The following is a 12,751-nucleotide window of genomic DNA, read 5'->3' on the forward strand; positions in this document are numbered from 1 at the left end:
ACTGAGTCGAATACTTTCCATAAAAAGAGAAAACAAAGAGAGCACAAAGTTAATGACAGCAAAAATAGCAAACAGAGAGAGTATTAGTAGAAGATGGAGCGAGTAAAGCAGGCCGGTGTCCTCCAGCAGCAAACAGAGAAGCTAAGCCTCTGAGTGGAAGCTTTATCTGAACAGGTTGAGTCTATCTCCAATCACTGATTACTCCCAGCCTCGCTGACCTCCAGCCGTCCTCGCTGCTTCTTTTCACTTTGCTCAACCCCAGGATCACTTAAGGCCCCGGCTCTATTCATTCCTGCCCCATGGGAGCTGCACTGCACTGTCCTACCCTGATGTATTTATTTTATTAATTCAATCCATCGCTGGCTTTCTCTGAGCCCGGCGTGTTTTTTTTTTCCCTGCCTGAAAAAGTCGAGTTTCTGCCCCACATGAACCAGTTATTGGCTGCAAGCTGTGCAGCGAGTTGCCCGAAGGATTCAGGCTGAAACATCAACATGTTAATGATACTCGGTGGAGCAGTGGAGTTGGGAAATGTGCACTACATCTCCCCTGCAGAGGTGCAGGCGGCTGCCACATAAAGCTGAATGAGGATGGGAGGCCGGAGGGCCCCGCAGACGTTGTGTGGTTTGAAAAACCCAAAGGTTTTAGTGGGTTTTAAAACAAATCAGAAGACATGAATCACCACCGCAAAAAGACTTTTGGATTGCCACAGATCTCCTCTTCCTTATTTATTCAAGTCTTTGAAACTTTAAGCCTAAATAGCGGAAACTTTGTAAGGCAGAAATTGATTTGTTTTGGAGGAGATTTGGTGGGATTCACGCTAATATTCAAGATTATTCCAGGCTCCACTGAGAATCGCGGATTAGTTTGGAAACTCTCCAGCTCGCTTCGAAGGAATTCATTGACCTTCGAGTCATTCTGGGAAAGTTTCTGCTTCCTTTTTTCTTACATTGCAGTTATCTCTATTTGTGTAAAATATATGGATGTATAGCGAGGGCTGTGGCCTTCAGCCTCCGCTCTGCAGGAACCCGACCAGCAGAGACTCCCTGCTGACTCCAACACCTAACTTTCACCTCTAGGTTTTCCTTCTCTTAAGAAAAACACAGAAACTTGTAGCCTTTTGTGCTTCATTTGGTCACAATCTATCTGAAATAAAACCTCAAAATCCTTTATTGTACTTTTAAACAAGAATCAAAAGATTTTTATGTATTTCTCAAGCTTACTTCCTCTACAGATTGGTTACTTTACCAACATTTAATCCGTAAAACATAAAAAAAACAAATGAAGTTGTTTTTATCCTTTATAAATAATCCTACAAGCTTAAAGGGAAAGTTTTGTGACTAGTATAAACCTGCTCATCTTAAATACAACCTGAAGGTAAAATATTAAACTACTTTTATATTCTGTCTTAACCTACTTATCTATGATTATTATTAATAAACACAATCATTTGCTAAGCTAACTCTACATATTATTCACTTGCAGTACTTTACAGATCACAGTTTGGGAAAAAGGGGTCCAAAGTGCGGCACGGGGGCCATTTGTGGCTCCTGGACTGATTCTGTGCGGCCCCCCAGCTGCAACTGAAAACTGCTGCAAATTTGGCGAGAAAACATTGAAATTTTGAGATTAATGTGAGGAATTTTCTACAAAAAATGTGGAAATTTTTCGCCTGCAAAAGTTGAACATTTACTAGAAAAAAACCGTTGAAATGTTGAGATAGATGTCAGAAATTTTCCAGACAAAAGATGGAAATTTCTGAGTTTGAAAGGTTGACAGCTTGCTTGAAAAAAGTCTGACATCTTTAGACTTATAAGAGTAATCTAAAAATGTATTAATTTTGATTAATTAATTTTTAATTAAGAAATGTTCTACAACAGAAAAACTTGTCAAATTTTCAGAAATTGTCTCATCTTTTCAGTCTACAGTTGCCATAAAACCCTGTTGTAAAAATCTCTCTCACGCTGAGGATCTGCTTTCATTTCTTGGTTTTGGGTCGGAGGGTTTTTATTGGGCCGTGACTTCTTCTTCCAACGTGATGGAAACGGAAGCGACGTGGGTCTGGAGTTCGACCCTGAGGATGGCGGTTGGAACCAGACGTCTTCAGACTGGGTCGGCTAACAGGTGTGTGTGGTTGTGTGTTCCCTGCCTTAGCAGAATCCCTGTTCAGCGGCCTGGGGCTCGGCGCGGTGGTGGGCCTCAGCCTCGGAGCGCTGCTGCTGCTCCTGGTGCTGGTGGACGTCAGCTGCTTCTTCCTGCGCCACTGCGGCCTCCTCATGTGCATCACTCGCACGCTCTGCAGCAAGAAGACGGCGACCAGCGGCAAGGGCAAAGAGATGGAGGAGGGCAAGGCGGCCTACCTGTGAGTATCCACCTCCTGCTCCTGCAAATCTTGGGTCAACTGTTTGGATTTTTGATGTTTGCAAGTCGCCAGGCCCCTCATGCTTGGAACATCTGCTGTGGGTGTATCAACAACCGTAGAGACCTGAAGGGATGAATGCAAATCTGTAGAAACTGTTTCAATCAGAAACAATCAGCCCTCAGTTTAGTCAAATGTCACAAATTGCCTTTCATGTCACTCCTCTATTTGCTACGAATGAGCAAAGGAGACTTCTTTTTACCGTTTACTGTAGGTACACCTACAACAGCCGCCCAACCACCCTTTCAACCACAGTATGTCTCTGATTATGTCTTTCTCACTAACGTCTGTGCTTCCATCCTCTGTGCTGAGTGCTCTCCTCTCGTCTGCATGCTCCGAGCGCCGCGGCGTTCCAGTCGCCTGTGTTGTTGCTGCATGAGCTGCTTCTGTGCTTTGCTTCTTCTCAGCGTAGAAGTTCACAACTCAGAATAAACGAGGCCTCGGTTCGCCTCCGCAGAGCCACGTTTTGTTTTTTTGTTATGCTGCCGATGTGAAGGAGAGAAGAAGGAGCAGGGAGGGAGCTTTGACTTTTGCTGAGTCACTAAGTGACTGGCTGCTCAGGCTGCATGCAGAGTGTGTGTCTGTGTGGACAGAAAACACTCCATACAAGCAAACACTGCAGATAGATACAGAGCAACATGAAATACTGATGGTTTCATACCCGTATTATTACAAAATGTTAACATTCTTTATCCTGTATTATAGTATTTCTGCATAATCTGACATTCAGGCTGCTGGGAAAGATTTACAGATGGAGATTAAATAAAATCAGGAACAATCTTAAACTGAAATGTCTAATCACACAAATCACAAGATTTAGTGCAGCAAGGAGAAAATACTATCAATATGTAGCATAGCTTCCCAAGCTGTAAATACTGTAAACAACAATCTTTATTGTAATATTCCCTGGAAAAATCAGAGAATATTATAGTGTGAATTTCTGGATGGATTAGATCTTCAGCTTTGACAGAGAGACAGCTGTGATATTTAACCCTGTGAAAGTTGAAACTCCCAGATGTTGTGATCTGGATTTTCTCTGCCAGAAACCAACAGTTTGCTGAAGTAAAGAGAGCAGCAGGAATCAAGTGGATCTCAAAAGAGCATTGAAAAAATGACGCAACCATTTTAAAACCGTGATATTTCTTTGTATAAAACTTGTTAAATATCAAACATTAAGATGAATCCTGAAGCAGTTTGTTGTCTTTAGTTAATTCTCTAACAATTTGTTGAGGAGGAATGTATTCATGGAAGTGGTGCTCAGGTTTATTTAGGGTCAGCGACTGTAACAGAGCTTTCACTGTAAAATGATCAAGAATTTGTCTTTTATACTCCAGAGCAGGAGAAGAGCAGAAACATTTACGAGACAAACAGTGAAAGCTGGTTTCTCAGCAGACAGATCTGACTTTTATTTAACTGTTCTTGCAGCTGCAGAAGCAGAGAAACCTTTACTGCACACAGAGCTCATAAGCATCATAAAAATAATACAAATAATGTCCATTACATATTTCAAAACATGTATAAACGGAAGAAAAGAGATAATTTGTTAGCATAAACAGCTTTCCTGTAACTGTAAGTTGTTTCTCCACCATTAGCATATTTAGTATCACATACATGAGGATGATTGACGGCATTAAGACCCTAAAAGTTAGATGCTGCAGCTTTAAAATATTTTGAAAGTCTAGTAATTTTGAAACTCCAAACTGTGCGTAAAGAGTTACAACTTCAACGTTTATATTTCAAAGCTCTGAAATGCATCTGGTGTTGATTTACATCCAAGCAGGAGGAACCAGGATGTGAGGAAACTCCCATCTGAAGTCCAATCTGGGTTTGCATGAAGCTAATGAGACATGAAATTGGCTCCACTCTGCATCCACCAATCAGGCGAGGGGAAGCCCCCCCCGCAGCGGGTCACTGTTTTACATGGGAAACTCCCTGCAGTTCAGATGTAAAAATCAACCGTTTGCTGCTATGGAAACAGATTTCTATTGATGGAGTATCAGAACTCGCCCCTCTGCTGAACTCTGGTGACTTCTTTACTTGATCTAAAACCAAGAACTGGCCAGATATTAAACTGATCCATCAACCTGATTGTGTTTCCAGATACAGTGGCGTTTCCAAAGCGATCAGGTATTGATTTTCTCTAATCAGAGCGATGGATCAAGTGGAAATGAATCCTCTAAATCTGAATGTCTGAGACTCTGGAGTTAAAATTCAACATCTGAAAAGTTCCTGATGGAGTTTGAGGCTTTATGTTTCAGATCTGGAGAATCTGAAAGTATCTCCATCACACTTCCTCTCTTCCTCTCCTTATTTCCTTCCTTCTTTCCTTCCATATTTCATCCTTTCCTTCCTTTCCCTTCTTGTGTCCTTTACATCTCGTCACGTTTTCCTTTTCTACTTTTCCTTGTGTTTTATTCACCTCATCCTTATTCTATTTTTATTTATTTATTTATTTTCTCTCTTTCTTGCTCTTGTTCTTGTCATTTTTCTATTCCTTCACTTTTTATCTTTTCATCTTTCCTTGTTTCTTTTATTCTTTCTTTTGTTGTTTCTCTTATTCAAGCTTTCTTCATTTTTATCTCCTTCCTTTTTATTTCCTTTCTTTATTCTTTTATTCTCTTTCTTTCCATCTTTTCTTTCTTTTGTCCTCCCTTCCAGCTTTTCTTTTTTATCTGCTTTTTCCCCTTATTTCTTTCTTTCTTATTTTTTTTATCCTTTTCTTTCTTTTTCCCTTCTTTTTTCTTTCTCTTTTCTCCAACCTTCCTTCTTTCATTTTATCTTCTTCCTTCCATCTTTTGTTCCTTCCTTCATTTCTTTCTTTATCTCCTTCTTTCCTTTCTTGTGTTTTGGTCTTTCCTTGTGTCCTTCATCCATTCTTTGTTTTTTCTTTCTTCTATCCTTTCAAACATCCTTCTTTTCTTACTTTTTTTTCTCCTCGTCCTTCTTTCCCAGCTTCTCTTCCTTCCTTTTGTTCATTTCTTTTTTTCCATCCGTCTTCTTTGTGCTTTTCCTTCATTTCGTGAAAACATAAAAACATTTATTAGTGATGAATTTCCTCCTAGTATTTTGGACTTGTTTTGTTCCCGTAGATCCTCCGTTACCTTGGAAATGCAAATTTCTTTAGTTTTCCAGCTGATTGAGCCACATTTCCCGTCAGAAGCTTCAGTTGACGGATGGTTTCTAGTTCCAGGTGACAAACGGACCTGATTGATCAGCAGCAGCGTCGTCAGAATAAAAAATTTAAAATAAGAAAATAAAAAGTAAAGCAGTGTGATATTATGAACGTCCCTCAGCTGAAATGTGTTGCTGCTGCTCACATGTGACCCAGTTTAAAGATTCACTCAGGAAAACAGGAAGTGATGTAAATGAAGGTAAAACCTGGAGGTTTGTATTGATTTAATAGAAAACAGATTCGACTGAAATTTCTTCATTTTGGTTTTAAAAATTGAACTTTAATGGTCGGAGTAAAAACAAAAACAGATTTTATTTTGGATGAAAACCAATAACTGGAGGTAGTTTTGTTTTTTTATCTTATTTTTACACAAAAACTCTCAGCACAACTTTCTGCTCCTTTTGTTTTATTATATCAATTCACAAAAACCAAAATAAATTCAGAAGTTTACATTCAGTTTATTAGGACTTCATAAAACCCCGTTTGATTTGTGATCGATTATCCCTCATCATGCTCTTATCCGATTGTTCCATCTGTTTTGTGACGTGAAGTAAAACATTCCCACATCATGATGCTGCCACCCTCGTACAACTGGAAAAATGACGGCGCGTTTTTCCAACATGGTGATTTTAGTTTCTACTTTGGTTTAGTTTAGTTTTGTTGTGGCTTTTCTGCTCATGTCACTGTTTTTATTTTTAAACTTCGGATCGTGACACTTAAATTTATCATGGTAAATTAAATAAATATAACTCTCTTTTTATGGTTTTTGTTTGCAAAAACAGAAATGAAGCAAACAAAAGAAACTAATTACACAAAGTGTTTTATTCTTGTTCATTTTTGCTCAAATATTCTAAATTATTTACAATAAATATTTTTCCCAATTATTTCAGTGTTTGAAAAATAATCTTACCTTTAAATTGGCTGTAAATTTTATGTTTTTTTGATCCATTTTCTGAATATTTGCTGCAATCTGAGCCCATTCTTGGATGCTTCTGTTTTCTTTATCGTCCATTTTGTTTTCTGGCTGCTACAGAAACGTTTCCATTTATTGGCTGATTTTTAAACATAGTTTTGATTTTGTTTTGTTTTTTACTTTTCTTTCCTATATTCTTAAATTGTGTCTCCTATTCTCTGGATTAAGTTACTTTCCCAGATTAAATCGGTTCTTATCGTATTTTTATGCCTTTGATTTTAATTGTACCTTTTCTGATGTTTTATTTATTTATTTTTTTTATTGTTTTATTAATCTATTGCTTTATGGTTTTTGTAGAGCACAAACTTCCTTGTGTTCTGCTTAGGCCTGTCACAATTAATCAATAAATTAATTCATCACATGATAAATTAAAGCTCATTTTACGATTTATCGTTTTTCTTTCTTTTTCAACCAAAAAAAATCTTCAGTTTGGTGTTTTTCTCTTAACCAGCTGTTTTTTGGGAAACTTCATGATCCATTTTGTTTATTTTGAATATTTAAAATATCTTCCAGTTTCAGCATTAAAATTTTAACTAAGTTAATCTTTGAGAAAGTTTTCTTGCATTATTAGTTGAAAATGATCTCAAAACGACAATAAGAGAATTTATCGCGATAATAAATGGAACAATTTATCACTCAGAAAAACCTTTCCTTCCTTATGTCCTTCTTTTATTTTCCTTTCCTCTCTTGTGTCCTTATTCCCTTCATTCCATCCTTCCTTATTTGCATCCAATCGTTCAGCAGGAATATTTATAATCTTTGTTGTTTTTTTTCTTAATAAAAAACAACATTCATGCATTTAAAGAATAATCTAACTCATTCATGGGCTTCACATGAAGAACACTCTGTTTTATGTGCACGTTTAGTGTTTGCGCTCCATCCTGAATCCTTTCATTTCTGGTTTTGAGCGGTGAAAAGCCGTGAGCCTCACCTCTCCTCCTGTCGCCTCGCCTCTTCTCTTCCTGCAGGAAGCTGCCGTTGAAGGAAGAAAATGGCAAAGAGTCTCTCAAGCCGGATACGATTGAAATCAAAGTGCACAGCGACAACAGCATCCACATAAAGCCGGACGACAGCAAGGCTTAAAATAAATAAATATAAATATATTATTAAGTAACGGTAAAGAAGAACGGGGTCGGCTCCCCTTGCCACCAAAACAACATTCGGATCACGAGACCAACGGCCAGGAAAAGTGAAACTAGTGGAGTAAAATACTATATCTGTTTATATGAATGCCCAAATGAAAGGCATGTGTAAATAAAATTAAAAGAGAGGAAACAGGAAGGAAACTTTTTGACACCCAGAATGCATTTTGTTCAGTAGGAGCCTCTTCAATGATTGTGTTTTATTTTATTTTCTCTCTTTCTCTCTCAGAATTTCCTTTTCCTTGTTTTTTATGGCGGTTTGGGATGGTGAAATGGCCGCCATCTTTGTTTTCAAGTCTTGGTGTTTCCATGCTTTGGAGACGTAGAAACAAATCAAATAATGTTTCTAAACACTAAAAAAAAAAAAAAAAAAAAAAGTGTTTTTGATCTGAAAGCGTGGAAACACTCATTTGATCCCAAATCTTTTATTTTGAAAAGAAAGAAACTCCTTTTCTGTTTCGGACTCTCTCTGATGTCGTTGTGTGTTGTACATAGGTGAAAAAAAACTGATATTTTACAGAGCTTTTATGTAAATATATTGAAAAAAGGATGTCGTTTTTTCCACAGTGCAGAAGGCTTGGCTTTTGTTTTACCTTCTCTCCCCGTTGCGTTCAGGTTTTGGTGTAATTTTGCTTTTTCCGCTCATTTGCTTCCCCTTGAGGGAAACTCGAACCCGAGGCGATTCCACGGCAGTAATTACGGCATTAATGTGCCTTTTCTTTCCTTTATTCGCTCCCTTTCGTGCGGTTCGCTCCATGAAATCAACTTCTGATTTGCTGCTTTTTGCGCCGGAGAGAGTGGACTGTTGATGGTGATGCTGCGGGCTGCGGCGGCCGGCCGCTCTGGACTCACAGATGGGGAACACGGTTCTGACAGAACATAAGAAAATGGAAAAAATGTTTGTATTTTAAGACTTTCTTTCCTAAAAGTTGATCTTCTGTCTTTATGTTTTTGATAATTTCCTGATTCCTTCAGTCCCTCACTCCCTTTACTTCATTCTCTCCTAACTTGTGTCCTTCCCTTACTTGTCGTTTTTTCCTCCCTCTGTCCTTTCTTTCTTTCTTGTATCCTAACTCCTTCAATTGTTTTCTTCCTCTCCCATCCTTCCTTCTTTCCTTCCTTCAGTCTTTTTATTTTTTCCCCTCCATATTTTATTTAATTTTTCCTAGCTCCCTTTTTCCTGTCCTTCCTATCTTTCCTTATTTCCTTGAGCTTCATTCTTTGCTTCCTTTACTTCCCTCCCTTACTTGTTTCCTTTCTTTCCTTCCTGGACTGGGAAGTCAGGGAAATTGAGTTTTTTTACTTGATCAAATGTAGGAACCTGGAAGTAAACAGAGATCTGGTTCTGTTGGTGTGTAACGCATCATTATCATATGTGTGTGTGTGTGTGTGTGTGTGTGTGTGTGTGTGTGTGCGTGCGTGCGTGCGTGCGTGTGTGTGTGTGTGTGTGTGTGTGTGTGTGCGTACATGCGTGTGTGTGTGAACATTCAGGTTGCATGTATGTCTGTTGAATGTATCTGCACGTACTGTACTGTAAGTCCACGACCGTCGGCTCATCCAAAATCGATTCTGAGTTCAGAAGTCCGGCTCCGTTTGACCTCCAGGCGTTTTTCTGTTTCCGGGTCATGATGACCCGGAAACAGATGGTGTATAATCCCCTCCCCACCTCTGAGCTTTTACCTCCAACCCCTGAGGCGCCGCAGAAAGAAAATAAAACTGAAACGAGTACCTGCATACGTGAATGGGTTTTGGTTCTGCTGCCTGTCGATGATCACTGTAAATACCGGAGCACAGTGCCTGGAGGCTATACAGTTTGTACATGTTCTTTTTGTATTTGAATATGAGTCTGAAGCCACTCTCGTTTCCTCGATCCTTTCGGTTCTGTCCGGGGTTAAAACAGACGTGTTTGAGCTCAGTGTACATTATGTGTCCTCTCTGTCCCCGTGTCCCCTGGACTGTCTCTGCTGAACTGTGCAGGAAGTGGGAACTATCGATGTTTCTCTGTATGTACCTGTGCAACACTTGTGACTCGTATCATTTTGCCGCTGTAAATAAACATGTCCTGGTAGAAGAGAGTGGCGACTTGTCTTTTATCTTTTTCTTATGCAAAGTTCAAATGTGCGGTGTCCAAAGCGCGGCGGGGGGCCGTTTGAGGCCCTGTGGAGGATTTTGAGCGGACTGATGCTTTTTAACCAATTAGTGAGAATTTTCTTTGCAGATGAGTAACTTTTCTTTTTAAAGAAATTGTAGATTGCTGCTATTTTTACTGCTACTATTCTGACCTGTAGGGTTTATTTAAGCCTGGTGGGCACCAGGCTTTACTTGTGCCCCCACCAGGCTTAAATAAATAAACATTGCTCATTTATTTGTCTTTTTTTTAATGCAATTTTTTAAGACTTATAGTTTGTGTTTAATTATTAATTTTCCAATCATTCAATACCACATATTTATCAAGTGATATTTTCAAATTTCTTGTCAACTTTAAACATTTTTTAACTCAAAAACACGACAAACCGCTGGATGGATGACTGCAGTAGCACCCAAACACCAAATTTAGCAAGTTTTCTGAGGGAAACTTGATAAGTTTGAACCTGGTTTTAATAAAAAGCATCCATAATTTTAAAATCTTCAGTAATCAATGTCACATGACAGTCACATAAACACCAAAGTTGCAATCACCTGCTGTGTAAAAATATGAAATGCAGACACTTTTTCACATTTTATGTCAATGTTGTTTTTAAACATAATGTTATTTAACATTTCATGCATTTGTTATGCTCTTAACAGTAGAAATATAAGTTTCTCTATTACAATCAGAGACTGCATTGATACCAATTACACATACATATTCGTATATAAATAAACATATGATCCGAAAATTTAGGTTTGAAGCAAAATACTATACAGTTAAATAAAAAACAATCATTTGACCTGAAAAGAATAAATCATAAAAATGTAGAAATCATTGTTTTTCACATCTACACTAATCTACTAAAGAAACTGGTTATATATTAGAGATAATTTGAAGAAAATAATTGTTAATTTTCTTCCTTTGTATTGTTTTTGTTTCCAAGGTCTTGTGCTGGAAAATTTTAAAAACTTCCCTTAAAAATGCTTGAAAAGTTCTTGAATTTTCTGTGGGACAAGTGTATGAACCCTGAAGGTAAGTGACTTAATTAAAACTTAAGAAATTAAGAAAAATTAAGTGTAATTTGTGGTTAATGACACCGGATGTACTAATAAGTTGTCCTGACTTTTAAAAAAATTAGCAAACTACATGGAGTTTGGGTTGTGTAGTTAAATTTTAACTTGAAAAGAAGATTATTTGGGAGCCTGGTGGCTACATGGAAAATTTCAATTCAAACATACTTTATTGATCCCAAAGGGAAATTAAATGTTGCTGTAACTCATATTAATTCAAGGTTAGTCAGAGTTACTGTGGAAAACACCCACTGGCAAAGTTTTAAAATGGAAAAAGGAAGAAAAAAGGATGAAGTTAAGAGAAATGTTTTGAAAGCTGTGCAGTTTAGATGCATTAATCCAGGTAATTCAGGTTTACTGTGGCTCAAAATTACGTAAAATGCCACATTAATACACATGAGACGGCTTGATAAATACACTATTTATATACATACTAAGTAATTGGGGTAATGTTAAAAAAAAACTAACTGTATGTTGGGCTGTTTTTGACTGGGAAACGATGCGTGGCAGAGTGGTACTCTAATGTCCTGAAGCAGTGAACGCACCATCTGGACAGCTGCAGGTGCATGACGTTCTGATTGGCGCCGCTTGTAGGAGAAATGACCCGACGAGGCCGCGCAGGGAGCTTTTTAACGGTAAAAACTATATGCTTTAAACAATATTAGGCCATTTTGGGAAATGTAGCTCCTTTTTTAATTGAAGCTGAGGTGAAAACCTGCTGAGTGGGAGGAGAGGAGTCTGCCATGAAGAGCAAAACACGTGGAAAGTCAGGTAAGCTAACTTTCCTATGGTTTCTTTGGAGGTGTGGCGCTGACGTCATATCCCCATGAGCGAAAGGTGGCTCCCTGTCTTCCGTTTTGAGTTACTATGACAACTGGAAAAGACAAAGTCATATTTCATATTTCAAATAAAGCCATGCCATGAACATTATTGTCTGCCAAATAAAATGAGCTTTTAAGTTTTTATGGATTTCCAAGCGATCCTGAATTAATTAATTGTAAATGTTCGTGGAGACAAGTTCCCCGGCTGGGGAAGTTTGGTTCTCTGAGTACGATGTTTGTGATGCTTTTCTGTTTGGTCCTGTTGGATTCTGGCTGCCAGGGTTTCTGTTAACAAGGGAAACAAACTCTAACTTCATCTTCCTGAGAGACCTGGAGGAAGTCCGCACACCAAACTCTGAATGTCGTGATTACTGTTTTAATTTCCCTCTTAAAAACAAACAGGAGTGATGGACCACTCAGAAAGTCCTCTGAGGAAACCTCGGAGGTCTCTAGATCGCTCTATAAGCCTTCAGGTGATATTTCTCTGCTAATCTTTCCTTCTGCAGAGACTCTCCTGATACTCTAATCCCACCTGTTAGAGAAGTTTGGGAAGTCCAGGAGTAAATCCTTCTACCACTGTTGGAAGTTTACAAACCGCGAAGAGCCTGCATGCTCTTTAGTCTCTTCTCTGATGGCTAATTTCTGAAACTTTGCCCACAATAAGGAAGTGGAGCATCTACTGACTTTGAGCCGTGCAGACAAATCCAGGAGAGATTTCTTTTTGGCATAAACAAGCCTCCACTTCTTTAATCTCTTTTATTTCACACTCGCCCAGCACATTTGTTGATTTGACAGGAGAGAAGACGGGAACAGGAAGGGAATGTGTGTGAGGAAGGCTGGAGGTATAAATCCCATTGAAGAATGGTGATGCGATAAATCTCTAAAGACAGGAAAGATTAAACATTTTGTCTTTGGCCAGGAGTTGTAAGTAAAAGAAGCTCTTCCTAACCTAACACATTCTTTAGATTGTGTTTCTCTTAATTATTCCACTGTTTTCAGCACTTAACTGATTTTAATAATTCATAT

At 38.4% G+C, this 12,751-nt stretch overlaps 1 protein-coding gene across 1 annotated transcript in view; it reads left to right on the forward strand.

The window, feature by feature from the left end:
* LOC122827489 (neural cell adhesion molecule 2-like) overlaps positions 1 to 9,778 on the forward strand; it is a 265,284-nt gene extending 255,506 nt beyond the window's left edge. The window contains exons 16-17 of the mRNA XM_044110497.1: positions 2,152 to 2,359; positions 7,530 to 9,778. Coding sequence (XP_043966432.1) covers positions 2,152 to 2,359; positions 7,530 to 7,644 — 323 coding nt within the window. The 3' untranslated portion in view covers positions 7,645 to 9,778. The remainder of the gene's footprint in view (positions 1 to 2,151; positions 2,360 to 7,529) is intronic.
* The last annotated feature ends 2,973 nt before the right edge of the window (positions 9,779 to 12,751 follow it).

Source organism: Gambusia affinis, linkage group LG24 (assembly GCF_019740435.1).
Source record: "Gambusia affinis linkage group LG24, SWU_Gaff_1.0, whole genome shotgun sequence".
Classification (NCBI taxonomy): Eukaryota; Metazoa; Chordata; class Actinopteri; order Cyprinodontiformes; family Poeciliidae; genus Gambusia; species Gambusia affinis.